General features: G+C 60.0%; 7 protein-coding genes across 7 annotated transcripts; all 7 read right to left on the reverse strand.

Moving 5' to 3' along the window:
* Nucleotides 1-792: 792 nt before the first annotated feature.
* On the reverse strand, nt 793-4,377 carry LPMP_170680 (hypothetical protein; the record flags this gene model as incomplete). Its single annotated transcript, XM_010699457.1, has 1 exon — nt 793-4,377. The coding sequence occupies one exon, from the start codon at nt 4,375-4,377 to the stop codon at nt 793-795; it is 3,585 nt and encodes a 1,194-aa protein (XP_010697759.1).
* Nucleotides 4,378-5,232: 855 nt separating this feature from the next.
* LPMP_170690 (hypothetical protein) lies at nt 5,233-9,150 on the reverse strand (the record flags this gene model as incomplete). The annotated part of the gene is made up of 1 exon (XM_010699458.1): nt 5,233-9,150. One exon carries the CDS (start codon nt 9,148-9,150, stop codon nt 5,233-5,235), a length of 3,918 nt encoding a protein of 1,305 aa, XP_010697760.1.
* Nucleotides 9,151-9,762: 612 nt separating this feature from the next.
* On the reverse strand, nt 9,763-15,195 carry LPMP_170700 (protein kinase, putative; the record flags this gene model as incomplete). Its single annotated transcript, XM_010699459.1, has 1 exon — nt 9,763-15,195. One exon carries the CDS (start codon nt 15,193-15,195, stop codon nt 9,763-9,765), a length of 5,433 nt encoding a protein of 1,810 aa, XP_010697761.1.
* Nucleotides 15,196-17,479: 2,284 nt separating this feature from the next.
* Nucleotides 17,480-18,811, reverse strand: LPMP_170710 (hypothetical protein; the record flags this gene model as incomplete). Its single annotated transcript, XM_010699460.1, has 1 exon — nt 17,480-18,811. One exon carries the CDS (start codon nt 18,809-18,811, stop codon nt 17,480-17,482), a length of 1,332 nt encoding a protein of 443 aa, XP_010697762.1.
* A 637-nt stretch (nt 18,812-19,448) lies between these two features.
* LPMP_170720 (hypothetical protein) lies at nt 19,449-21,026 on the reverse strand (the record flags this gene model as incomplete). The annotated part of the gene is made up of 1 exon (XM_010699461.1): nt 19,449-21,026. One exon carries the CDS (start codon nt 21,024-21,026, stop codon nt 19,449-19,451), a length of 1,578 nt encoding a protein of 525 aa, XP_010697763.1.
* A 1,092-nt stretch (nt 21,027-22,118) lies between these two features.
* On the reverse strand, nt 22,119-23,543 carry LPMP_170730 (hypothetical protein; the record flags this gene model as incomplete). Its single annotated transcript, XM_010699462.1, has 1 exon — nt 22,119-23,543. The coding sequence occupies one exon, from the start codon at nt 23,541-23,543 to the stop codon at nt 22,119-22,121; it is 1,425 nt and encodes a 474-aa protein (XP_010697764.1).
* A 626-nt stretch (nt 23,544-24,169) lies between these two features.
* On the reverse strand, nt 24,170-26,593 carry LPMP_170740 (hypothetical protein; the record flags this gene model as incomplete). Its single annotated transcript, XM_010699463.1, has 1 exon — nt 24,170-26,593. The coding sequence occupies one exon, from the start codon at nt 26,591-26,593 to the stop codon at nt 24,170-24,172; it is 2,424 nt and encodes an 807-aa protein (XP_010697765.1).
* Nucleotides 26,594-26,955: the final 362 nt, after the last annotated feature.

Below are 26,955 nucleotides of genomic sequence, written 5' to 3' on the forward strand. Positions count from 1 at the left end.
AGAGAAGGGAGGAGGATCACCGGCAGGGAGAGTTTCTAAAGAGTGCAATTAAGCGGAAAACAGGAAGTAATGACGGAGGAAAGTCAAGGCCAGTGTTAAGGGAAGTCGAAAAGGGGGAATCAAAGAGAGGTAAAACCAAATAAGGCGCCACTGCAGGGCGGGGTGGTACTTGACATACAGGGATACGTGCGTGCGTGTTAGAAGATGGATGGAGGGTGGTGGGTAGTGGTGGTAGGGGATGCCGTCACCGTTGCCGCCATAAGCCCACCCGCATGCGAAGGGGAAACGGAGGTGTAGTGAGCGAGTGAAGGAGAGGGAGGAAGGGAGGATGTGCTGGTACGGTGGGCGTCAAGTCAAAGTGCAAGAGGAAAGAAGGGCAGCAGAGACGCAGAGGGGAGAGGTGTTGGGGGAGTGGGAAGGAAGCAGCAAGCAGAGAAGACGATGGCTGCACCCAGCCACGCACACGTGTATCTTTCATCGTTATTTCTCTGCTGTCCTTCATTTGCCCTCCCACTCCCCGATTGCTTCGTTCGTTCTCGGAAGGGGTCGGGGAGGAGCCCACCCACATGTGAGACATCTACGCACAATAACACACACTTACGTGTCATCACTATTCTCAGTACTTGCCAGCATGCAATCCCAACAGAGAACACTTCCACCGAGGCAAACTACTGCGTGCGCCCACATACATGTTTGCAGCTCAAGACGGAGAGGAGGCACGAAAGATACAAGTGATTCCACCACCATTTTCAAACGGTCGGCGACCTGGCGCACAGCTCTCGCCCTGGCGGCTCACACGCTGTCACCACTGCTGCGTATGAGTGTCACGTCGGTCATGCGGACTGGCGTTGCCGTGACGCAACTCAGCGCCATCTCTTTCACGACTGCCTGCAGCACGGCCCACGGCCCTTCATTATCGAACTCGGATGGTGACGCACAACTTTGGGGTTGCCTATCACTCATGGTGGCTTCTGCGGTCTGGAGGTGGCGCCAGAGAACTACGGCTTGCCGCAGAGTTCTGGGTAGTACTTCTGCTTGGTGAAGTCGGCGGCCAGCCGCACCGGCACAGCGCAGTGTCTCGCCTCTTTGTTGGTCTTGCTCCAGTGGTGGTGACGGACGTGCAGACACGTCGACGCTCCCATCTGCGCTTACGGTAGCAACGAGGAGCCTCCACATTTCCTCCAGCTCGGCGCGCGACGTCTCCTCGTTAGACATTGCCGGCCACTTACCGTACCGCATGAGCCCATCTGCTGAAGTTGACGTGTGGGCAGACTCGTGGGCTTCTCTAGTGCAGGTCGGTGAAGCAAGAGTGATGGGGAGCCACAGGTGGGTGAGCTGGTCTGCCGGTGCCACCACCTCTGCCTCTGAGATGATGGCGAACAGCACCGGACCAGTGGCAGCACCTTTGCCACAGTCCCCGCTGCTGGCCTTTGTCGCACTATTCGCTGCTACCCACGCCGCCGCCGCTTTGCCACACGCAATCACCACGTCCGCCTCGTCCTGCAAGGCGCCAAGTTGCGTGGTGGGCTCGTCGCAAAAAAGAAGAAGAAGGCCGCCGCGCTGGTGCCACAGGATGGGCGCCGCGCTGCTGACGGCCACAGAAGGGCCCGGGGAGGTGATCTCGTGCACCGCCCAGGGCGAAAAGAAGGCGCGGAGGGTGCGCAGGTACTGCTTTGTGCTGAGGTTGGGGTGATGGGTGGGGTTGCCGCGCGGGAGCACTAGGGCGACGCGGGGTAGAGCGCCAAAGAGCGTACCGAGGCATCTGCGAGGGAGTTTATTGGGAAGGGGCGGTGGCAATAGGCGCCTCTGCGCCACCGCCGAGGTGTGCGTCTCTGCAGCCTGCTCAAGTGATGGGTCAGACCCCAGTGACTCGGTGGAGAGCCGCCGCGGCTCATCGTTGCCGATGCCGGGGTCCCACCCACTGCCGCTACGTGGTCTGCCGGATCGGAAGCGACTCACGCTAGCGAAGACATCCGCCACCAGTGCGTACACCGCAGCGAACACCGGGAATGCTTCGCCAAACCGCGATGGGTCGACGTACCACTTCTCGTAAAGTTCCTCGATGCTACCTAGTACTTCCGCGGGTCCTCTTCCAGCACCGCTGCCGCGGTGCTTATCGTCGGCGGCCGCGGACACATCCATGGAGGAGGGGACAGGCCCCTTCTCCACGACCGCTGTGGCGTCTGCAAAGACATCGAAAAGGGTCGCTGCCGCGGTGTCTGTGAAGCTGCCGAGGGCAATCCGCTCTAGCAGAGCTGGGGTCAGTGCCTGCGTTCTTGTGGCAGCCGCTGCGGACGAGGAGTCTGCCATCTCCACCACTCGCGGACGTTTCCGAGTAGCCTTCGTGGTAGGGGAGCCTTTGCGCTGCGCTGCGGTTTCACCGTCTCTTTCAGTAATGCCGCCATTACTCGTTTTCTCACACGCCGGTACCGGGGTGCTCGCCAACACGGTAGAGAGCAGGGTCAATTGGTCGGGGCTGCACGGGACGAGGACCTTGTTGTCGCCGAAGACGGCACCGGACACTTTGACAACGGTCGTGGTGGCTCCCGCGGATGGCGGTGGCTGCATTATCTCTGTAGAGGAAGCAGCTGCGCTGTTGCCAGCCGAAGTTGACCGCGGCGGTGGTGCCGGGACGTCCTGCAGAGCAAACACAAGGCGGTCCGCCTCAAGGTGCGGCATAAGTCGCTGCAGCACTGCCTCTGCTGTGACGTGCTGATGCAGAGTAGCCGACTGATTGCGCTCCGTGATGTTTTCTTGCTGCTGCATGATGTGCTCCTTGAAGCTAACAAGCGCGTCGACAGGTGGGGCACCTGCGAGCAGGCGGCGAATCTGTGTTTCCATGACGGCCACTGCCTGCACTGCCTCTGCGCTACTTTCTCCAGCATCGGGCCTCGTGATCAAGGAACCATCCACCTGCTTCGTCATCTCCTCAACACTCTCTTCTCCGGTGTCATCGCGCAACATGCAAAGCCAAATCTTACACTGCGCCCCGAACGCGTGCGACGTTTGCGGCGACGGGAGAGCGCTGCTCACGTGGGTGCCGTCGAGCAGCTGCACGACGTGGCCGCGCACCGTCATGAAGACGTGAAAGCGACGCAGCGTGGCGTAGTTATCGAAGATGACAAGAACAAGGGGCGCAGGGACGCCGCGAGAAAGCCGCCGAGTTTGCGAGGAGAGGAGCTCCGTCGCGGGATCCGCGAGAGAGCGGCGGCGGTGACGACTACAGTGCAGCTCCATATACGTGTTCACCTGCTGGAAGATGCCAGAGAAAAAGACGTGCACGCTAGTTGGGACGATGTAGCGGGCGAACATGGTGGCAGGCGACGTAGTAAGAGTCACGATCCCCGTGCTGTTGAGCGTCAAAGCCACGTTGTCAGTAGCTGCAGAGGAGTGGAGTCGCCAGGCTGCCGGGGAGGGGGTGGGTTCGAGTGCGACAGGCCTCGTAGCCATGTCTTGCGTTAACATGCCTTGTGCCATGCCACTGGAGTAGCGTGTCACCGTGGAGGGCGACTGCTGGTCATCGTCGTCATCGCTGAGGCAGTAGAGTTGACTGAGCCGCGCAACGCAACGCTCCTGTTGCCGCTGCCGCTGCACCAACAACGGTGATGAGCTCGATGCAGAGGCGAGCGTGGAGGACCCCGCATGGAGGGCCCGGTATACGTAATTCACCGGGAGCGGCCCCTCCTGCGGGGTGACCTCCAACACGCGCTCCAGCAGAGAGCAGCGTGGTGGAGCAGGGCTGTTTTCCTCGCGAAGCCACCGTGAGAGACACACTGGCGGGCACGGCACGCATTCGTACATCGACACAGTTTCGTCGTCGATGCCCGGATCCGTGAAGAGGAACGACACAGTGACAGTACCGGCCATCATCTGTATGCCCGTCACCTCGGCGAGCGCGTAATGCAAGTGGTAGGGAGGGGGAGGAGGCACCAGCTGGTGTGTTGCTGCTGGGGTGACCGAGGATCCACTGGCGGTGCCGCCGCTCACACACACCGACGAGCCGCCGCGCACCAGGCGTTCACTGCGAACACGATAGGGCGCAAACACAACCGAGCCGATGAACAGGGTGCCGAGGCGGGGGTCGTTGACATGCGTCGGTACAGCCTTGGCGGAAGGAGTTGTAGGAGACGAAGGCGACTGTGCCCCTTTCACCGCATCAGACTGTTTCGCGCCGGCGAGCGCGGAAGCGTGTCGAGACGATGGCACTGTGAAAGGTCGCCACAGCGCGAGAAAGTTCAACGCGGATGGTGAAGAAGCGACGTCTTGGTGACGAGGCAGCTGCTGCCCACGTTCGTCTTCCGTGCTCGGCTCCACTTTTATAGCATCACGGAGCCGCGGAGGTGGAGTTGGTTCAGCGCTGGTGGTGGTGGTGCCCATCGGCGCGCGCGCGTGTGCGTATGGGGCGAGGGGGGAGTGGACACCGCTCACCCGTTCAGCAGGCAAGCCGTGACTTTAGCTGCGTATGTGTGTTGAAGAGAGGAATAGCACGATTCAGGTCGGGTGAAGGGGATGAGCGGGCCTCTGTATACGTGCGCATTCTATGAAGAAGAGAGGAGCACTGATAGAAGGGCCTCTGCAGCGGAGGACCTGTTTTGTGTAGGTCTATGTGTGGGTGCATGCATGCGCGGATGTGTTTTACTTCTCTGCCTTGTCGCCCCCTTTCGTTCTCTTGTTCTTGCGCGTTTAAGGTCGTATATGTGGGCGTGTCATCCAGTGAAATGAGCCTTTTGAAGGAGGAGGCAGGGCATCGAGAAATGAGGAAAGGGGCGAGGTAAGTGACTGGAGGGGGGGGGGGAAAGGAAGAGAGAGAGAGGGAGAGAGGCAGAGAGGGAGGGTGTGAGAGGAGGGCGGCGCCAAATAGCCGTTGATTGACAATGCAGCAGATCCGATATGTGTAGGTGTATTGGGTAGAGTGCAAACCACAGACGTCACCCAACTTCCCCCCTTTCTCTTTGTCCATCTCGTCTTCGCACCCCCCCTCCTCCCCCCAAAAAGGGTTGCGCCTTGTCACCCTTCGTCGCAAAAAAGGGGGGGCGGTGGTGGTGGTGGTGATGGTGTAGTGAAGGAAGAAAGGCCAAAAGGAGGCGGCGCTGAGGCAGTGCTCGGGCGAGGACTTGATTTCCTCCATTTTACCGCATAGGCTGTTTGGTTGACGTAGCAGAGATGAGTAGAGCAGAGGCAACCATTCAACAGAGAGAAAGACACGCGTGAGGCTCTAGGGTCTGCTCTCCACTACTGTGCAGGAGTGAGATGGGTGAAGGAGGGACGGCCGTGCGAGCACACGTAGTACTGTTCGACACAGTCCAGTGCAGCCACCATAGAGCGGGCCGCGTTGGGGCGAAGAACGTCCCCGAACATGATGGCCCCGCGACAGGAGCGCGAGATGAAGAAGTTGAGAAACACCGAGGGAATGAGCAGCGGGCACGGAGAGGAGCAGCGCGGTACGTGTAACGACTCGGGAGAGCGGGCGCATGAAGAGACGGGGTCAGTGGCGGCAGGCTGCGAGGGCATGAAGGGACAGTCGAATTCTGCCTTCGCTGCGGCTCCCACCACTTCCAGCTCCACCACCGTTTCCTGCAGGGCCTGCGTGGAGGTGACATGGCGAACGACCCCTTCCACCTTCAAGCACGGCCACGCCACAACAGCTGTTGCCAGTGAGGGACGAGTGCGTGAGTACGTGGACTGGTCAACACGCGCGTCGCTGGCCCAAGCAACGTCTCTGTTGCACTGCGTCTCTCCTCGGTGCGCGACGGCCTCACTTTCGTGATGGAAACGCCACCCCCACTGGCGCAGATGTGCCTCCACCGCGGTCACACGTAGACGCCACTCGGCTGGCAGGGACACAGCGAATGACACCGCCGCCATCGATGCACTCGGCGAACATGCGGGGTCAGTGACCGCGAGCAACCGCAGCAGCTGCGCAACGCGCTGGCGACGCTCTAGCGCTCTTCGTGCGTGAGGGCTAAGCGACAAGGAGGTACGAGCTACGTGCTCTGAGACAGCGCCAGACCCGAGGATCACGGACTCACTCCCGGTGCACTCCATGCCATCCTGCAGCTCGGGATGGCACACATAGGTGTCAGCGAAACAGAGAAAGAACTCCAGTCGCACTCGTTCGTGTACCGCGTGCTGATCCGCAACCCACCACTCCAGCACGTGTGGCTGATGACGGCATACAGAACCTTGAGGGGCCACTGCTGCAGGGCTGCAGGTTGGCTTGAACGCACATCGTGGAGTGTTGGGAGAGGCAATGACCAGGAACTTGCGTGCCCACTGGAGCACTGACACGCGCGCTGAGAAGGCGGTTGTGATTGGTGGCATGACATCTTCCGAGAGCACTGCTGTGGCGCCTTTGGATGTATTGGAGTCACCGCTCTCGACACCTCTGTCGGCTCCTTTCTCTGGTATCCATGGACACGGTGCCGCACAGGCGCGAGGCAATCGACGTAGCGCATTCCCACGTCCTGTGTCCAGGAGATGTCGCATTCGCGTTAACTTTTCCTCCGTGTTAGAGACCTGTACAGGCGATGGGTGATGCACAGGGCCAGGGGGCTCACGAGAGGATAGTGATGTTTTCAAAGGAGGGCGAGTGTGCAGTGCTGCCTGCTCCTCCTTTTCCTCTCTGATGATACGGTGCAGGTTGGGGTCGAGGGTGACAGGAGTACGACGCGGCGCTGCTGCCGAGGAGTTTACGCTGCGTGCAGTGGCGCTTAGCCACAGCAGCGAGGCGGGGTTGAGTTGGACGCGATGCAGAGTGCCTGTGCGACCAGCCACACTCTCCGAGGATGCGGTCAAAGAGCTGTGCTTTGTGGAAGGCAGTGTCGACATGTACGACTGCATCCCAGGAACAGCAGCGGCTTCCAGTACCTGTTGACAGAGGTACCGCACGCGTAACTGTACCTCCGCAGCTTCCTGTTTCACAAGCACATTGTTTGGGACGAGAGAGATCGGCTGCTGCTGCTGATCTGGTATGGTTTCATGTGAAGTTGCTGTTTGGGCAGACAGAGGCTTCTCGTAATCCTCAAGGGGTGCCTCGTCACTCTCGCACCCCCGCCAGCCGCTGGTGAGGCGCTGCAGTGCTTCGTCGTAGAGCTGCGCAAAGGTCTGCTGTACGGAGTCTCCGTTTCGGGTCCGCTGTCGGGCCTCCGAGATGCGGGCAGGGACGTACGTGCTGTCAACGAATACGAAAGCTGGGACGGCTGCCGTTACTGCTGCGGCTGCTGTGAGGGACTCCCCTGACAGCGGATGTGCGCTGTGGCGACGTCGACGTGTGTTGGTAGCGACAATGTCGTAGGCCCAGTGCGTAGGTTCCAGCACACGGCAATGCGTCGGGCACAACGCTGAAGACAGAGGAGCTGATCGACCTCGACAGTCATCGTCTTCTAGAGGATGTGCTTGACAATCTCGCACGAGTATCATAAAGAGGGTCCCGTGACGCTCAGGAAAAGGCGCAAAAGGGTGGCTCTCTACTGTATACGGTGCCTCACGGGCAGGGACGGCGGTGGCACCCAGCGGAGGAGGGGTGAGGAAGAGAACCACGAAGTGACCAGGCCGCACAACCACTTCTGTCAATATACCCTCTGCCAGCGTCTCCTCCGGGGTCTTTCCACTACCTTTCCAACTCGCGGCGGTCGAAGAAAACGAACGTGATCGCCCTGCGCGCCGCTGTGCACGAGTGGCTGACGATGATGGGGCAGATGAGGGGTCTGGCAGTGGGGCGCCGAATGCGCGACACAGACGACGCGCCGTCGCCTCGCCGCGTGTGCGACGGTGTCCCGCCTTTCCACCAATGTCCACCTCTCGTGATGCCTGATGCACCCAGAGAGCACCACTGTACAAGCCGTGACGATCCACGCGCAGCCCCGCCGCCGCCCACGCGGAGTCGGGGTGTATGTCACCTCGATCACTACCCACGCGCGGAGCAGAGACGCAGCGAAGCGGTGTAGAGAGCGAAAGAGGGTGCAATGGGAGTGTTTCAGCTGGCATACCCCAGGCAATACTCACGTCCCCGCAGAAGTCATACTCAGCAATCAACTTTGCAGAGAACCCGGAGACACTCTGCGCCGGCAACGAGTGCCGGGCGATCGATGCGCCTTTGTCAGCGCTTGCGTTGAGAGGTGTGCCGGTGAGATACAGCGGCGCTAACAACGTACACACCGCTGTCTGGAATACAACCGCTAGGAGGTGCTGCTGCTCCTCCCGCCGTGCACGCATGGCGGACGCCGACTTGCAGGCCCACGAGGTGCGACGGTGCAAGAGCTCCTCTCGATCACGGTCACTGAGAGTCTTGCAGGGGCCGCCACAACCGCTGCTGCTGCCGGTGAGAATGCTGAAGCTACAGGTGCCGATAAGTGCTACATAAGGGATCTGGCGCACTGGCAGGTTGTAGAATAGTCCGCGTACTCGGCACACGGTGATCAGGTGCACACTGTTGCATCTCTCCCTTGCTCCATCACTAATATCTGAAAAACTGTCGCGAGAAGAAGACCCACCGCTACCATCATGACAAGAAGGGTAGCGGCTGGCGTGCCGACGTCTGCGCGCGTGCTTCTCGACGAGGGGCATTTGCTGGCCACAGTGCCATCGGGTCTCCGGTACAAGGTCCCGGACAAGGAGACAGGGGTGTGACTCGTACGATGGGCGCGCAGCTGCGCCACCACCAGCCTCCCGGCCACTGGCAAACACCTCAGCGGGACAGACGTTGCCTTCCACCGCAGCGCTTTCCACCACCTCCATCCTGACACTCACGGACACATCAGCGCAAATGGCTGCCAGGCGACCAAACAGCTCAAGTCCATCAGGCTGTAGTGCGGCGTGACTCCGCTTTCCTGTGCCTGCTGCTGCACTAGGGATTGTGCCATTACTCTCTACCGCTACCTCTGCTCTTCTTCGCACCTCGTCCGTGACAGGCAGAATGCATGTTCGCGTAATGTCCCACGCGAGCGCTGGGAGACAGAGCGACACCGCCATGTTGTGTGAGGCTTCTTTACCATAGTAGGAAAAAGGAATCCTGCCAGCTTCGGCTTCCAGCACTGGCAAGCCAACCTGTGCCACGCGGGCAAAAGCGCCTGTGAAGGTCGGAAACTCATGGCTGGCACGCAGCACAGCAGCATCATGTGAGGCAAGCCGCTGGATGTGCTCTTGGTGCATCGTGCGGGTGTGTGATGCGACGTTGAGGTGGAGTGGAAATGGGATCGAGAACAAGGAGAAAGGGAGGCAGAGGTCAGAGCGTGTGTCTTATGGGGGGGGGGAGGTGTAGGTGGCCGGTAATATGGGAGGTTGAGCGCGTAGCACGCGGAGGAAAGAAAGATAGTGCTGAAAAGACAGTCAAGAGGAAATGGCTCGGCACGCAACAGCACAGAACACGTGACGGCGGAGGTACCCATGAGAGGGAAAGAGTGGAGCTCAGAGGCCATATAGGAGAGCCTCGCGCACTTGTCGTCTCTTTCTTTCTCTTTCACACCTTCTCATAGTACTTTGTATGGAAGAAAAGCTGGGCACTCGAGGACGGAGGCACAGCCTCCCCCCTCCCCCACCCCTACACAACGTAACAGTCATCACCGCCAAAGGTGGAGAGGGCAAACTAAAACATATATATACACAGAGAGAGAGAGGAAACATGAAGGCCACATGTACATCACGCACACAAAGAAGGCAGAAACAAAGAAGAGGAGGGGGGGTGGGGGGGAGGGAGGTGGTGGTTTCCCTCTCCTTTCCGTTCGCTTCGAGTTGTTGTGGCTTGGCGGCGAGGAGGTGCCTGTGTCAGTTGAGAGGCAGCACCATCACCTCCGACGTCGAACCGTCTCTGCGTGGCTTTTGCGTGCTCGCGAGGTTGCCGCGTATAGATGACTCGGCGGAGACCTCAACAGGACTCTCTATACCTTGGTCGCTTTCGGAGAAGGCGCGGAACGGGTGCCTCTCCGTGCTGCCGAAGGGGTTGCGGCGGTGATCGTTACAGTGGTAAGGCGACCGAGCAAGCCGCTCGGTCCGGATCTGTGGCGTGGAATGAATGTCAAGGGCCGAGTCGTAGCAGTGGGGCAGCAGCTCCCGATGCTCTTCCCACAGACGCGCTGACGGAGCCGTGCAGTTGCTAGAGGGGAGCTCGAACGGCACAATGGCGGAGGGTTTCATCAGGAGCGGTGTCAAGAGCGATTCTGCGTCGTTGCTGGTGGTGGAGCGGTTGCTGTGGGGGCTTCTGGGCTGACTGGCTGTCTCTGGTGCTGACTGGAAGAGGCGACACGTCAGAGGGTGGTGCCGGAGGTAGTAGAGCCCCGAGCACTGCTTCGGCCGTATGATCGCGGTCACTGGCGCTTCTGGAGCTCCGTCACTAGAGCCAGCAGAGAGCCCGAGGGCGCTCATTGCCGGGTCACCTGCGACGTCTCTTTTGTCCATCGCCGAGGATGCGGTGTTGTTGTTCGCGGTCACGGCCGTCGCAGGTGTCCCCTCAGGCGCGAAGTGGGACGCGAGATACGGATGAACCTGCGCCTCCGTCGCCGTGAGCCGCTTCCCGGCGTCCCAGTAGAGGCACCCCAGAAAGAAGTCCACCCACGCATACTGACCCCAGTCACACTTGCTTGGCAGCGAGAAACACTGATCGGGTTCGTGCGCTTGGCCTCCAGGGAACATTACTTGCAACAGTGCCAGCTGCTCTGCCGTCTCCCACGTAGTCGTGCCACCGCTCCCTTTTGCGAGAGGCGAGTCTGCTTCCCTCGGACTTCGCTGGGAGCTCTCCACAACGGATGGCGTGCTCCACTGCTGTTGGGCCTTGAGGCGTTGGTCGTGTTCTCGCTGGTGTCCCGCGGCGTCGTTCAACACCTGGATGAACTGGAGCCAGCACCGCTCGACGATGATGACTTCCTCATCCTGCTTCACGTCCTCGCCATCTACGGCTAGCTGTGGCTCTTGCGGGTGTAGTTGAGGCAAGAGCCGCTGCAGCTTCTGTGGGCTGGTGCTCGGTGAAGCTACATCGCCGTGCACGTGCGCGACCGCTGCGGTCGTGCTTAGCTTGTGCTGCTTGTACCTCCTCCAGCAGGACTTCACAGTAGCGAGAAAGGCTGGATCTGGCATCCCAAGTGTCCTTACCGCCGACTGCAGCAGCATTACGTCGTCACAAGCGTCAGGGAACAGGGGGTGGCCAGTGTGGAGTTCGTAGAGGACGCACCCAACCGACCACATGTCTATGGCGGTGGTGTACGGCAGCCGCAGAGCCATCTCGGGGCAGCGGTAGGACGGTGACTGAAGAGGGAAGGAGGTGCCAGTGGTACCAGGGGGGATGAGATGGGCGTGGCCAAGGTCGATGAGAGCAATCCGTGACGAGGCCATTGTAGCGGTTGACGCAGCCATTGCATAAGGTAACGCGTAAGTCAGCCGAGCGCGTGCCGAGGACGTGACAGTGCTGCTTGATTCATCGCCACCGCCGCCTACGCCGCCGCGGCTGTCGTGGCCTGGGCGACTTGTGGGGCTGGCGCTGGCGCCCCGTGGGCTGCCGTTGCTGCTGCGCGGCGCCTCGCTCAGGGCTGTGTCCCCCGTCCCACCCCCCATCGACCCCCCGACGACCCCGGCGCACGTTAATGTGGAGAGCGGGGAGGAGGTTAAGGCGCCAGTGCGGCTACCTGCCATACAAAGCGAGTGGCCCGTAAGGGAAACCAAAACTCCGCCCGTGATACACTGATTGAGGAGATCTCCGCTGGAGGGATGGCGCTGGGCGCTGCTAGTCACTTCGCAACCAAGGTGCTGCAAACTGTGACTACGGCTCATCATCGTGATACCTCTGTCAGGGCCGTCAGTGACTACAGTATCCCTCTGTGGCGGGTACGGGGCTGTCAGCGGCGGCAGAGACGAGGAGCACGTTGACATGCTGCTGTTGGCGCTTCCGCAGTCGCCGACTTCCGGGCTGGGGTGCCTTTCCACGTATTCAGTCACATGGGGGCGACGGGGAATAGTTCCGCTGTACGAGGAGGAAGGCGAGGGAGCAGCCGCGCTCGAGAGCAACGACGGCGGGGGGTCAAAGCTCAGTCGACGGAAGGGGTACAGGCTGAGCGGGGTGGGGAGGGGACCTGCATCGCCAGTGCACGGAAGGGGGGCCTGGAGGTGCTGCGGCTGCGATGGTAGGCGGGGTAGGGGCTGTTGACTCGCAGCACCGCCCGATTCGGCAAAATGGCCGCTGATGCTGCTGCTGCTCCTCCCGCTCATAGAGCGATCCACAAATACGATGTTCTCTGGCTTGATGTCGCCGTGGAGGATGTGTGCGCAGTGGTGCATAAAGTGAAGGGCCCGTACGAGCTGCGCGAGAACGCTGTTGACCACCTCGGTCGGTAGTGTCACTCTCGCTTGGTCGCCAGGTTGCACAAGTAGCACATCAGCAGGGAGCGGGAACGGGGAAGGGCTTATGGCGTGGTCGGCCTTCGCTTCTCGCAACTCGCGCCGCAGTTCCACCGCGTCGCGTACGCTGAAGCCGAGGAGCGGAAAAACAATGATGTGGTAGCCGCGGTACTCAAAGCAGCTCCGTGGGGTGAGCACCGAGGCAAAGCGCAGCGTGCGCTGGTCCGCCATGGACAGCCGCGGTGACGCTGATGGCAACGACGATGCAGAGGGCTTGCAGTGATGTACAAACGGCTTGGCCCGATAGTCGGCGGTGGCCCCGCTTGCACCCTCTCCGAAGCAGCCTCCACTGCACCGGCGCATCCCTGCGCAGCACTTCTTCAGTTGCTCGCAGATGCCCCACTCCGCCTGTGCCGCATTCTGGTAGAGTAATTCGCGCCGAATCAGCTTCAACGCACAGTGCCGCTCAGGGGAGAGAGGCAAGGCTGCGTGGTCAAGGGCGTGCACGACGACGCTGAATGTGCCGAACCCCAGAACCTCCAGCACCTCGTAGCGAAAAGATATGTGCATGCCGAGGGTGATCGGAAAGTACGAAGCGAGGGGAGCGGTGGATGATACAACTTCCCCCTTGTTTTTCGGAAGACTGCTGGCGCTTGTAATCTTCTCCACGGTGTGATGGACTAGGGGCAAGGGTGTCGCACAGTCCGTTACTCCGCACGCCGTGCGCGGATGCACGGGAGGCCCACAGTAGTACACCACATCGCACGCCAGCATCTCCTCCTGCTCCTGCAGCGTCAGTCGATTTCGCATCCAGTGCAGGGCCTCGCCAGGCGACCACGGTGGCGGTGGTGGCAGTGCGGGTAACTTCAGTGGCGTCGATGACTCCTCATTTGAATGCGCGGGTGCTGGTGACACAGAGTTGTAGCTGAACTGCCTTCTTGTATTGCTGCTACTGTTGCCGCCAGCGGTGAAGATGGAGGCGTTGGCTACCGGCCTGCGATGCTGATTGCGGAGGCTGACGCGGCGACCCAAAGGGGCCCACTCTTGTGTACTGGCAGTGCTGTACTCCGCCGAGTGGTCCATCACTGGAGTCGATAGAAGCGGTCGATGCTGTTGCTGCACCGCAGCGAAGAGTGACGGGGCGCAGGAGCAAGAGTCGACAGACCTTTCCACACTTTCGTGCCACTCTGGTGATCGCACCAACGCTGCCGTGGTTGGCTCCGTCGGCGTGGGAGAAGAACACGGCGAGTGGTCGTGCATGATGCCCGCGATTAGAGTTCTGGGCTGCAACGACAGAGTGGTGGGGAGAGGAGAGGGGGGCTGCTGCGGCTGCTGGTGATGCGACTGCGAAAGGGCGGAGAGGTTTTGCATACTCTCGCCACCAAAGCGGCGAACGAAGTCCTCGCGTGAGTTCACCCCCATCACAGCCGGGGGAGGGGTGGAGGAAGCTGACCAGCCGCTTCGGTCTGCCGTGTGGCTGCTGCTGCTACGGTTCACACTCCGGTGGGCTGTACTAACAAGGGAGGGACCACCGAAACGACCGCTAATGCTGCCGGAAGAGCACAGGTGCGGCTGCCTCTTAAGAATTGGCAGGGGCATCCGCTGGTCTGCCGACGCTGTCGAGAAGTCACATATGTAGTCCTTATCGTGCACGGGGCTCGTGCTGGGACTGTAGCGGCGACCGCTGCACTGCCGCGACGACTGCGTGCGGTGCGCTGACGACGTGGATGCTTCGCTGGTGGCACGAACGACGTCGTGGTTGAGAGCCAACAGCTCCTTGCTCACTGATGCACTTTCTATAGACCTGAAAAGCTGGTGCGCTCCACCTAATGGGTGGGAGAATGGACTGCGGCCGGTGCTGTGGGACTCGCTCCTTCTCATTGGCGACAGCGGCTTTGTAGGGAAGATGATGTGGCGTTGGGGCCAGGGCTCCCTCGAGCTGGTGGGGAACATTGCGGACTTAGATGGATAGAGCTGGTCGAGGTCGCGAAAAGGTGTAGCAGCGGCTAACGCGGATGGGGAGCGCGCCACGGTGCTTGTGCCTCCGTTGTATTTAGGATCCATGGTCTGGCTGGCGGTACGGCCTGAGGTGTCGCGAATGGGCTTGTGTGAAGAAACATTGGCCTGCTGCTGCACTGGCGTCGTTGCAAGGGATGCTCCGGGGATCGAGTCGAGGCCCGCAGAATGCACCTGCGGGTGAGTGAGGATGGAACAGTCCACCGTGGATGACTTCATCCAATCATTCTGGCGCCTGTACACATTCCACATTCGTTTGTTGCTGTCCGCATTCTCTGGGCTCTCCGCGGTGAAGGCGAGCGACGGTGGTGAGGTGTACGGGGTGAACAACGTCCGGAAATCGGGGGACTCCTTCGGGGTGCATCCCTCCAGGTGACGCGTCATGGGCGTGGAGAACAGAGACGACGGGGGTGAGCCGACCGGGGCAACTGCAGGAGAGTTCTCGCTGCACCGTGTCGACAAGCCGAGAAGCATCGAACGCTGCGGATTGGTCGCGTTTCCACTGCTACTCTCGCATGACATCGAAAACTGCGCAGGGGCTCGTATCTTGGTGTCGGCAGCGCTGGAGCCCTTGTCTCGCTGTGCGGGATAGGGGAGTTCCCGTGCTTGGAACTGGTTCCAGAGTCGCCGTGACAGTGAGGTCATGGGTGGGTTCAACTCTTGCTGCTGCAACGGTGACGGAGGTGCGCCTTGATGTGGCAGTCGCTGCATCGCTGGGGTACTCGGGGTGAGCTGTGGAGAAAGGGCCTTTGACGACAGTGGGAGCTGTGAATGCGACGCGTCTGGCTCATCGAGGTGCATCCCACTGCTACCACCGCTGCAGCTGAGAGTGGTCGGTGACGATGCCCCTTCGTACATCGGGGTTATGGCGCAAGAAAAGGCGAGCTGCGGGATACGACTCTCACGGGGCGTCGGAGACGCGATATCAGGTACGATGGAGTCGTTCTGCGCAGCGTGGCTCGGCGTCATCGACGTGTAGGACCGCGGCGGGTCGTCCGGAGACAGCATTCAAGTGAATACGCACAAGAAAAAGAAGGCAAATCAATTCACGCAGAGAGAAGCAGAGCTCATCGAGGGCTGTAATGAGGAGAAGGGGAGAGGGAGGGAGGAGGAGGAGGAGGGGAGAAAGATAAGAACAACAGACACGCAGCAAGAACCAAGATGAGAAGGTGGCTCTGTGTATAGATAGATGTATGCTTTAGCGCTACTAGTAGTAGTACTTCCAACAGTAAAGGAGAAAAACACAGGGAGAGAGGTAGGAAGGAGGGGGGGGGGAGGTGAGAGAAGGGAGGGAGGGCTACACACAGGCGCTCACTCGCTTACCCACGCACGCGTACACAACTGTTAAAGAGAACAGAGTCAGTCAAACGAGAGGACGCGAAAAGGAGCAACGAGGATTTGTTGTCTGTTTTTCCAGACTACGGGGAGCGTCACTCCTCCCTCACTGCTCGTGTGTGCGCGCGTGCGTGTGTGTGTGTGTGTGTGTGTAAGTAAGTGAGTGAGCGCGAAAGTCTCAGCTCACTGGAGAGACGCTGTCCCACGGATGTCGCCCCCAGGAAGAGATGAAGGGGGAGGGAAGGAGGAAAATGAAGGAAGAAGAGAGGGTGAACGGGGGTGAGAAGTAATTGCTTCTTGAGTAGCGGGGGGGGGGAGAAATGACGACGGTATATGCAAAGAACAACGATGGGAGACGAAAAGCACAAGAGAAGAAGACGTTGAGAGGGAATACGAGAGAGGGGTGAGATGCAGGCAGAGGAACGGTGGCCGATGCACACGTACACGAGAGATGCAATGCGGTGTCGAGCAGTTAAGGAAATGGGCAACCGCCACTACATACATACATACACACACACACACGCACACAGACGTGCACACGGACGCTCAAAAAAGAAAGACGCGGCAGCCCTTCGGATGAATCGTTTGTAGGCCTGCCCCCTTCACACATAGGCACGCTCGGAGGTTAGGGACGTGTGTGTGTGTGTGTAGGTCTACCCCCTTCACAAGACAGGCCGAAGAGAAAAGGGGGGGAGAAGTGTGTGAGCAGTACGCAAGAGGAACACGGGGAGTTCGCAAATGGGCAAGGGGATCGTGTGTATTGGCTTGACTGGGGGATCAACGCGAAGAAATCGGGCAGGGACGTGAGGCGAGCAAGAGAATGCGTGAGTGGGAGGGCGTCAGTGCTGACTGCTGTCCTTTCGCAGACTTTCAGTACTGCGCGCTCGCCCTTTTAACTCACACTGCCTTTTGAGCGACTTGTGAAAGATCGGAGAAGAATTTTCGCTATCCACTACTCAGTTAAGCACACACACATACACAAGCACACACGCACTGTGTCAGAGCCTGCTACGGTATGTTGTAGTATCCGACATGCAAGCCTGATGGTACGGCCCACCAACGAACAAGCCCCGCAAGCCGTGCGAAAAAATCCCCCAAGTGTGTGCGAGACAGCGACGGTTGTCGAGAGGATGAGAGAATAAGGACGTCATGTAGGTTCACGAAGTTGTTATCCATGATGCGCGGCGTACCGCTCCTCCTAAACCTCAGCAGTTTTTGAAGGAGGAAAAGGGGGTGGGTGGGCTAGCATGACTCGCACTGTCTGACCGCTGCTTGCCTTTTCACATTGAATGTGGCAAGACGCGTGGGCGGATGGGGAGGGGGACTCGGCATCATTAGGATGTGCTAGCCTTCGCTGCTCTTCCATACTTGGCAGATGCTGTGGATCAAGCCACAACTGCCACGCCACCTTCTACTCATCCAAGAGCAAAGAAAGACGGAGGCCGCCCCAGTTAAAGTACAGCCCCGCTTCCATCTTTGCGTGTGTGTGTGTGTGTGTGTGTGTGTGTGTGTGTGTGTGTGTGTCTTTTTCTCTGTGATTGGTCAGCCAAAAAGAGAAGACGGACTCGCGCCTGAGCGGGGGATAAGCGCAACTGCGAAAACGGCAGACAGAGCGTAAGGGGGTAGGGGGCCACTCCCTCGCTTCCTTCTTCGTGCTTTCGCTTTCCCTACTTCCCTAACAACAGCCACCACACGATCGACACGTCTTTCTCCCCTACACAGACATGCGCATGTCGAGTTCCGCTCTTGCCTCACCATTTCATCGAAAGAGTCAGCCCCAAAACAACTACTGCTCAGGGTTGCAGCGCTAGTGACGTTGCTTCCACGCAGCCTCACGTGCGGCTTGTCGGGCTTGTCGACCCCGCTGCTCCTCTAACTGCGCTTGCTCCAACTGTGCTGCAACCATATCGTTAGAGGAGGCGCTGCTGTACTCATCCGCCTCTTGGGATGTCTCCCTGTTGTTACCACGCATCGCGCAACGGCGCCTGTGGGCTTGGGTTATCGTAGAGACATCCTCGCCCGCCACGGTGTAAGCGAGACGCCGCGCACGTGCCACTGCACGCTTGCGCTTGAGCTTGTCAGCTTCATACTCGAGCTCATCCACATCATTGAAGAGCCCAAGCTTCTTTAGAAGTCGATGTAGACGGACATCGCACTCGTAGTCGAGGATGCGCTTCTGTGTCTGCCAGATGCTGCGCGTTTCCTCCACGTCCACACCTGTGAAGGCGAGCCGGTACTCATGCCCCGCTGCCGTGCTCTCTCCGCCATATGTGCCGTGCTCTGGCGGGTACGAGGGTAGCCGGAACATGGCCTGACCAGGTGCCGTGCCGTTGACGAAGATCGTTTTCAGCGCCGTAGTGGCGCTCATGCCAAGCCACACAGGCGCAACGTACGGAGGAAAGAAGTGGAGGGGTGGCAGCGCCAGCACGTACGCGAGCGGGCCAGCTAGCAGCGAGCTTGCAGCGACGAGTCCTAGGCTAAGACCCACCGCCAGCTTCGTGTTCTTAATCCATCCATCAAGCCGGTCATTGAAGCCGACTCGCTGGTTGAGGTGCTGAATCGTATTGAAGCACGTTAATCCTGCCGCAACGGCAAGAGTTGGATCGACAGTGAAGAGTGCGACAGCGGCGATCGAGGGTATGCTCGCCAAGCTGAGGTGGCCGCCCGGCATGCAGGATATGGCAAGCGGGCTCACAATTGCCATGCCGGCATCTAGAAAAAATGACCCGATCATCTGTGCCGGCACACCGAGGCAGTACAGCGAGAGGGCCGACCCGACCGCGTACGGCGCTGTCATTTTCACGTTGTTGGTGCGAAAGCTGCGAAAGATGCGGTCGCGGTCGTTCTTCAGCTTCTGCGCTGCCACGCGCTTTTCCCACGCTATGGCACGTGGGTGATCGACAATGCCGAGGTACGCCTTGTGCGCCTCCTGCAGCTCTGGGAGGGCACATGCTACGCGGTGAAGGCATTGGTCACCGTAGATTGTAAAAGGCAGTGTGAGGCAGCGGAAGACGCTGCCGGAGAGGATTAACGCCCCGGCAGGGGTCTGCATGGAGGCGAAGTGCGCCGCATAGAGAGCGCCGTTCGCAATGAAGGTGGAGAGGAGGCCGACGCGATGCACGGCTGTCGGTGACAACATGCCTGCGTGACACACTTCCCCTATGAGGAGGGAGAAATGATGCTCGCGTTGCGTATATGTGCCTGTGTGTGTGTGTGTCTCCAATTACCAGTGATGATGGTGGTGGGCAGTGGTGGGAGGGACGATTGCGCTCACGATTTCGTATCACCCAGGACAGGGCAGCTAGAGGGGAGGGGGAGGGAACTGCCCTCCCTCCCTCCGTGAAGAGCAGAGGGCTTGCCCGCTCGTTGCACCCCTTGGACGCTGGTCCTCCCCACCGTTGCCCTGGTAGGGCAACGGTGTGGTTGGCAGCATTGCGCAGGGAGGGGGAGGTCAACGCACCACCACCACCAGCCTTTTTGTTTTTCCCCCCTCCCACTAGCAAAGTGGCACATAAGGGACGGAGGGGTTCGGCGGAATCGTCAAAGGTCGAGAGGGAGGGGGGTGGGGGGGGGATGTGCAGTCCGGTGTTGGGGTTCCGGATGGGACACGGATGCTGTGGACTACTCTCTTCCAGAAGATAAACAGAGACAAGAAGAAAACTCAAAAGAAGGAGCACCGCCCACATCACCCACGGAGCACGAACCCGCGCTTGCAGAGAGGGGGACGGGGTGACGCGAGAGCCTGGCGCCGGAGTGCTGTGCATCTAACTCCACCTCTACTGGCTCTCCAAACTCCGCTGGTAGGTTGGGATGCTGCTGCACATGGCGCTAGCAGCCGGCCTGCCGGCGTCATCGAGGCTTCCGACGCTGCCGCGCTCTCTGGACGGCGACGAGGATGTGGTCTTGGTACTGTGGAGGAGCTGGTTGAGGGAGTCCTTCATCTCCTGCTCTCGGACTTGCAGAGACTGCCGCCACACGCGTCGCTGCGCCTCTTCCGTTGCATGAAACGCTGCTGCTGCTGCTGCCCCCTCCTCCAAGGTGACGGGTACCATCGCTTCGGCACATCGCGGCAGCAGGGAGGTCTCTTGTTGCTGTTCCCTCGCAGGTTGAATAACATAGGCTGCTGCGGTGACGCTGACGCTGCCAGGGTGCGTCGAATTCTGCTGTGGACAGGGGGAAAGAACGTTGCTGCTGGTGCTGCCGCGCAGAGGCGTCGCATCTGGTAGCGGCGGGAGACCCGAGATATTGACGTCAGCCGCCGCTGCTGCTTCTCGGGCGAATGCGTAGTGACTTGTTGGCGGTGATTGAGAGGAGGACGAGGATAGGGACGCCGCCGCGGCGTGCAGGAGTCGTTGCCGCAGCGCACCGTTAATGTTGTGTAGCGCATGCTGCAGAAGAACCACCTCAGCGTCGGAAGGATGCGGTGAGCGGCGGTTCGTCACGGCAATGTCGGTCTCTGGGGATGAGGGAAGAGATGGCGTCTGCTGCTGTTGATGTAGAGGTGCACCTGGCGTGGATGTGCATGGCGCGCTGGTTGCCGCAACCTCAGAGGCATGCCAGCGCTCTTGGTGGTGGCTGCGAGGTTGGGGAGGCGGGTTATGCGCAGGCGTGTGTATCATTCCTGCAGCCGCTGCGCTTGGGGTTGTTATAGACGGTCTGATATGTTGGGTGCTATCTTTCTCCCCCCCAGTGGTGTCTGCGGCACAGCTGAAGTCGCCGCTCGCGCTACCACCCCACGGCACTTCGCTTAGCAGTTGATGCCATGTTTCCAGCCGCTGCGCTGACGCATACTTTTCTTCTTCCAGCTGCGCAAGTTGCACCTGCAGTATTCGACGTACTTGGGCGAGCTCCTTCTGGGTCACGGACTGCGTGTGTGACCCCGATGGGCATGCTGTAGCGACGCCTTGCGACTTCCCTGTATCCACATCAGCTGCACTAGCATCCGTTGGAGAAGAGCATACTGGCGCGAAGCACGTGGCTAGTGCTGTGGCGCCACGGAGAAGCTTCTCCATCTTACGGTGCAGTCCACGCTGTTGGTACCGCCAGTTAGCCACATCCAGCGCCTTAGTCTCCGTGATGTGCAGGAGCTGATTATCCACTTGTCGCAGCTCCGCCATGAGCTGCGCCACCGCGGCGAGCTTTCTGCGGCGCAGCTCGAGCAAGTGAAGCAGAGTGTCCTCACGCTGCTGATCCTGCACTCGCCACGGCTTGGTGAAGCCCTCCTCCGCTTCTAGTACGACCTCTCGCGTCTCCCGCAGGAGGACAGCTGGCATGTACAGCAGCGCATCTGAGAGAGGCAGGTAGTCGTGGTTCGTGTGAGGCCCCACCAACAGAGACAGGTCACTGCACCGCATATTGCAGTTGAGGCAGAAATACGCTTCCGACTCGGTGGGGAAGAGGGGGCAGGAAGTCGACGTGGAGGCTAGGGGTATGCCTGCTGAGGCTGCAGGTCTGGAGGCTGCCATGATGGTGATGGAACCCCCCCCCTGCACGACGTGTTACCGAGAGGGCAGCAGTTTAAGGCACCGCACCACCACACGCCTTCGCCGCTGGCTTGATGCAGCTTCTGTATAGGTGTGAGCACCAGTGTGTGTCTATGGCGTGATATGAGGGGAGGGAAATGCACGGGAACACAACAGTGGACTCGCGTGCATATGTGATGTATGCGTGTGTTGGGCTCGAAGAGTTCCTGTCCTGCGGTGGTAGTGAGAGGCACCGCAGAAGCGGAGCTGCCGAAGGACGACGGGGAATATAATGATCGATCTCTCCACGTTCGTGGATGTATGTCAGATGAGGGGGAGGGGGAGGGGAGGGATGAGCGAAAGGCGAGCCACACGATCACATCGTAGGTCTTACCCTACATCAAGACGGAGATAAGAGGGGAATAAGTTAAGAGGGGGGAGTAGGAAGTGAGCAGTATCGGTAGAGGGGGCACTTGCAGATCGAGGGAGGGAGACAGGATGGGGGAGGGGGTGATGGCCACAGGCGGGCATGTGCGCGAGCAAAATGTACTACCGATAGCCCTACAGGGAGGAGGGAGGGCGCGTAGGGTGCGCGTGTGCAGTCTCGCAGCCTTTGGGGAGGGGGTCACCACCACCACGAATCTGACCGCTCTTGTACTTCGCACGTTCATCACTCACTGTGCGGGGTCATCCAAGGCGAGGAAAGAGGAAACGGACGGAGTGGTGCGCGTTGTGTCCATGGAGACAGTGGTAGCCAGCAGGGCTGCAGGGTGTACGCACAGAGAGGCGAGGTCGGCTCACAGACACGACATTTTGCACCACTGCTGGCGACTTTGGGATTCGTAGAGTGTGTGGGGTGGGTGGGGGTGGGCATTACTCCTGTAGGCCCGCATTGTCGCCTTTTTCATTTTAAGAGCAGACAAGGAGGAGGGCGGCAACAACACTCACAACCACTCATCAGGCAGATGGTGCACATCTTGTCCATCAGCAGTCATGAGCGCCACCAGTGCGATGTTTCTTCTTGTTACTGATGCTCAGGGCAACGCCCTCTGACGGTGTCTGCGCATCAGTGGCGGTGGCAAAGTCGTCCTCACCAATGCCATCACCGCGATGCCGACGACGACGTGACGGTTCGAGTACGCCGAATAAAGTACTCGATGCTGTCGCGTGGTGGCCGACGCTACCGGTGTGCTGCTGCTTCGCCTTGTCCTCTTGAACGACCCCCGCACGCGTCCATCGAATACGCGTGACACGGATGACCATGTTCAGCTCGCTCTGCGCATCCTGCAGCACATTCGTCGTGTACGTCCATCGGTACGCGCCGCGGCGTTGTACGAGGACGTAACGCAGCAGAGAATTTGCGGCGTCCTCACGCTGCTTCTGTTGGACCGCTGCTGACGTTGACAGCGGTCTGCAGCACCGCGTTGCAGAGACAATGGCTTGAGTCCACAGGGCGTCGCCATCGCGCAGCCTGTGCTCCATTGGCACAAACGTCTTCTCGTTTTCCTCATCCAGCAACTTCAGAAAAGCCCCCTCTACATCCTTCACTCGCTGCTCACAGAAGTTGACGACTTCGCACTCGTCTGGGTTTGTGGCCAGCAACTCCGTCAGTGTGTAGAGCAGCGCTGGCCAGTCCTTTGGGTTCCCGTAGAGGGCATCGCACAGTATGACGTAGTGGAACGGCGTCTTCAGCGACGTGGCGGTGGTGGATGACGATCCAGCTGCAGCTGACCGCAGTGCCTTCTCGCACTCCACCAGGGACGCAGACGGTGGCAAGAGCGAAGACACCATAGAAGACACGACACGATCCACGGAGTTAGAGAGCGCGGATGTCGTTGGTGGCGTCGCAACTCCCCGTGGTGACATGTGTTGCTGCTGCTGCACATCTGTTATCTTCACCGCTAATTTCTCTTTCTGCAGCTGCTTGTGCACCATTGTGCTCATGGTCGGACCCCACTTCCACTGAAGAGCGGCGCAGTGGCCGACGCCTCGGCTGCGCTCCTGGACTCGTTTCTCGTTCAGGCGTACGTTGTACTCCATTAGCGGTAAGAGTTCCTTCAAGTCGGTGATGGTGACACGTGCGCCTGCCATGGCGAGGGCGATGCCGAGGCAGCCCACGCCGGCACCAAGTTCCACAATGTTCTTCCCAGCCAGCGGAATCGGTGGGGGTGCCTGGGTTGCAGATGATGAGGATGAGGGAGGCAGCTTGAAGACGCGTGCGTGAAGGTGGCGGAGAGCCGCAGTGTTGCTGTTCCACAAAACAGCCCCGAGCTGGTCTTCCGCACTCTCTAGTTCTACCTGCAGAGATGTGGAGTTGAGCGCGTCCGCATCTGCATCTGGCACCGCCCAGTGCAGTGTTGCGATGTCGCCATACGGGCTCTCCACCTCTTTCATAACCCAAGCAAGCATCTCACGTCCGTTATCCGAGGTAGGGGGAGGCAGCGAGGTTGAGCCTGCGCGCGCGTGTAGGCGGGCTTGTGCCGTTGCAAGTTGTGCTGCGGGGCTTTGGTCTCCAGGGTGAAGATTAAACACACCCACATAGAGAGGCAAAGGGGGGGGGGGAGAGGGAGGGCAGATGGGCGAGTGGGGGTGTGGCGGCCCTAGGAGGTAGGACGAGAGAGAGAGAGAGAGAGCGGACCATGAGGGCGCGCCAAGGCAATCGGCGGTTGCACAGAGGAGGTGTTTCAACGCTTCACATAGAAGACAGTGTCTCCCTTCTCTCCCTCTTCCTTACATTGCGTAACTTGGCCAAAGGGGAAGGGGGGTGGGTGGGTGGGTGGGGCCCAACTCATGGCGTCCTCGACGAGGGGCAGAGAGGTGCACCGAAGAGGAGGGGGGGGGGCACTCTCTTGACGACCTCCTTTCTTTTCCTTTCTCTCTAATCACGCGCTGGGCACACAAGAGAGGAGGGATGTGGGTATGGTGGTTGGCGGAGGTGACGACCTGTGCACATACAGGTAAAAGAGGGAGGGAAAGGAAGGCGCTCGACCGGTTAGGCCCCCTTTTCCACGACATGGCCCGCGCACGCCCAGCTATCAGGGCTGTTGTGCACACGTGTGACGGTATACGGCCTGCAGCGTACGTTCGCGAGCCTGCGCTTCCTGCAGGTCGTGCTCCACTGCATCCAAGTCGCGGCGCATCTTCAAGGCCTCACGGTCCCGCAGTTCCTTCATAAAGCGTGACGCCAGCCGCGCACGCTGCAGCTGACCGACGATGCGCTCGCACACGTAGGCAGCGACGGAAGGCAGAGCCAGACCGTCCTCCTCATGATTCTCTGCGCTGTCCCTCGCAGTCGGCGAGACCTTCAACTGTCCGTCGTCGCGAACATACCCGTGAAGGGCGTGCATGTCCTTCGGGCTGAGCATCGCCGTTGACATCACCTGTTCCCACTCCTGTCGAAGCGGCTGCAGGATTGCGTTGGCCTCCCGTACTTGCGCGGCAACTCGTTGACTCAGCTGGTACAACGCATGCTGCACGTTCACCTGAGCACTGTACGCCTGAAGACCTTCGCCAGACGTGTGCACACGCACGACCGCTGCCATCGGTGGTGAGTGCTGTAGCTGTGTTGGTCTTTTCGCGTTTCCTCCGTTGGCCACGCGGGCACTATCAGTGGCTGCTCCATCGACAGAGCACAGCTCCTGCTCGACAAGGCACTGAGCGGCGCGGATCTCCGCCGGCGTGGGCCGTTCATCCTCGGGAGTCGTGCTTGTTGCCGCAGCGGCCGTTGCTCGTTCGCACTCCACAGCGACCCACCGACGTGCATCTTGCATGCGCATCTCTGCCTCAACTTCTGTGAAGGTGATGCTGTGCTGCGCGTCGGCAGCGCTGGTGCTGGTGGCGACGGCATCTGAAGAGTCCGCATTCGCAGGGATTGGCGCACGAATCTCGTCTCTCCGGGAAACGCCGTTGCTGCGGTCGGCTGCTGCGGTCGCCGCGATGCCCGTCTTTGGTACCTTGCGAGGCGCAGGGGTGTCCAGTGGGTCGAAAAGGTCTGTCAGAGCACCGCTGTCACTGCGCTTCGCTTTGACGCTGCTGCTGTCTGCATAACGAGAAGGTTGCTCAGGTGCTTGCTGCTGTGCAACTTCGCTAGGATAGCTGCCATCCCTGTTTTCCTCTCCAGTCACTGACACCGGCTTCAACGCTTCACGAGGACGCTTCAGCGGTGGTAGGGGAGGCGGTGGCGGTACGCCCGTGCCGGGACTCGTCAAGGCGGTCGGGGGTGCCACCCGAGCAGCCGAGGGCAGGGTGGCAAAGAGGTCAGTCAGAGTGCTCTTGAGTTCTTCTTTTGCCTCCGCTGCTGCAGCCTCAGCGATTGAGCTGGCGCCGGCGACGGACCTGCCAGCTGCGGCGATGGCACGAATGCCAGACGCATTGTTCTCCAGAGGCAACGGTGGCACCGACATCGGCGCAGATGTGAGTTGCTTCAGCAGATCTTGGTTCACTCCTGTAAGTGCCGCACGAGCGCGACTGCTACCGCTGGAAAACGCTGTCGCTTCATCGTCACCGTCTGCGTCCGTGGCGCTGTCCATCTGTCGCTGTTGGATAAGGCGCTGCTGCTCCGTCAGGTCCTTCATGAGCACCCGCTGCTTCTTCACGAGGCCGGCCTTCTGCTGATCCTCGTACATGTCGATCGCCTCGAATCGTTCATCGTCGTCCTCATTCTCGCCAGAGTCGCGCGCCTCGCCGCTCGCGTCGTCGTCCTCGTCGGGCTCTGCAATTTCGTCAACCAGACCAGATGTCTGCCAGTCCTCCTCCAAGGCCTTCTTCATCTTTCGAGTTTGGCGCAGCGACAGAGTGCCGGACTCGATGCCCTCGCGATTGCTCTCCAGCTTGGCGAGGAAAGCTGCCTCTGCCAGCTGCTGCTGACGCTCTTTGCGGAGGCCTTTCTTCTGGTCCTGATTAGCGAGGCGGCTAGTGGCCATGTCGATCATCTCTCTCTCGCAGCGCTCACCGCTCACGGTGTCGGCCCTGGAGGCGCGCTCCTCATGCGTCTTGCGCGCGATGCGCCGTCGACGCCGCTCCGCCATGAAGGACTCTAAGCTCTGCTTCTCACCTGCGGCTCCGCCAGGTACATCTTTGAGCTGCTGCTGCTGCTCCTTCAGGTAGTACTCTTGCTCATCCTTGAGTTCCAGGTAGCGCTGCTCGCACAACCACGCTGGCCGGATGTAGTGATTCGGCGTACGCCGCGTCAACTGCTCCGCAATGAGGCGCCACTTGTGCGGGAAGAGCGCCTGGAACTCGACTAGCTTTTCCTCCTCCTCGAGGCTCCACGCCTCGTGAATGTTCAGCCGCGGGTCCAGGTAGTTTTCCCACCGCTCGCGGCACTGCGTGGCAGTCTTCTTGGTCAGCATCGAGGCCACCCGTTCCCAATCCCGAAGGCCGTACTGAGCCAGTGCTGCCTTCATCACCTCATCCTCGGCGTTCGTCCAGGCCCCGCCCTTAAAGTGCAGTCGAGACATGCTTGGAAAGAAGAGGAGAAAGACGCACGAGGAGTGTGTCAGTAAGGGGGCGAGGAGATCGGTGCGCCACAGACTTGGTGGTGCCCTCGCGCGTGGGTTCCGATGACAGACAACGTGAACGAAGAAAAAAACACCAAAACACACACACACAGTGCCGTTGGTGAGCAGCGCGCTCGCTTCCTCTGAAGACCTCTACGGTAGACGAGGGGGGGGAGGGAGGGAGGGACAGTAAACAACCGAGGCACCACCGCCATGGGTGTGGGTGTATGAAGGAGTATGGGAAGGGGTAGAGAGATGACGGGACAGGAGGGGGAGAGGGAATATATAGAGCAGGATAAGGGAGGGGGGGAGTCACGTGAAGC

The sequence above is a fragment of the Leishmania panamensis genome (assembly GCF_000755165.1).
Source record: "Leishmania panamensis strain MHOM/PA/94/PSC-1 chromosome 17 sequence".
In the NCBI taxonomy this organism is placed as follows: Eukaryota; Euglenozoa; class Kinetoplastea; order Trypanosomatida; family Trypanosomatidae; genus Leishmania; species Leishmania panamensis.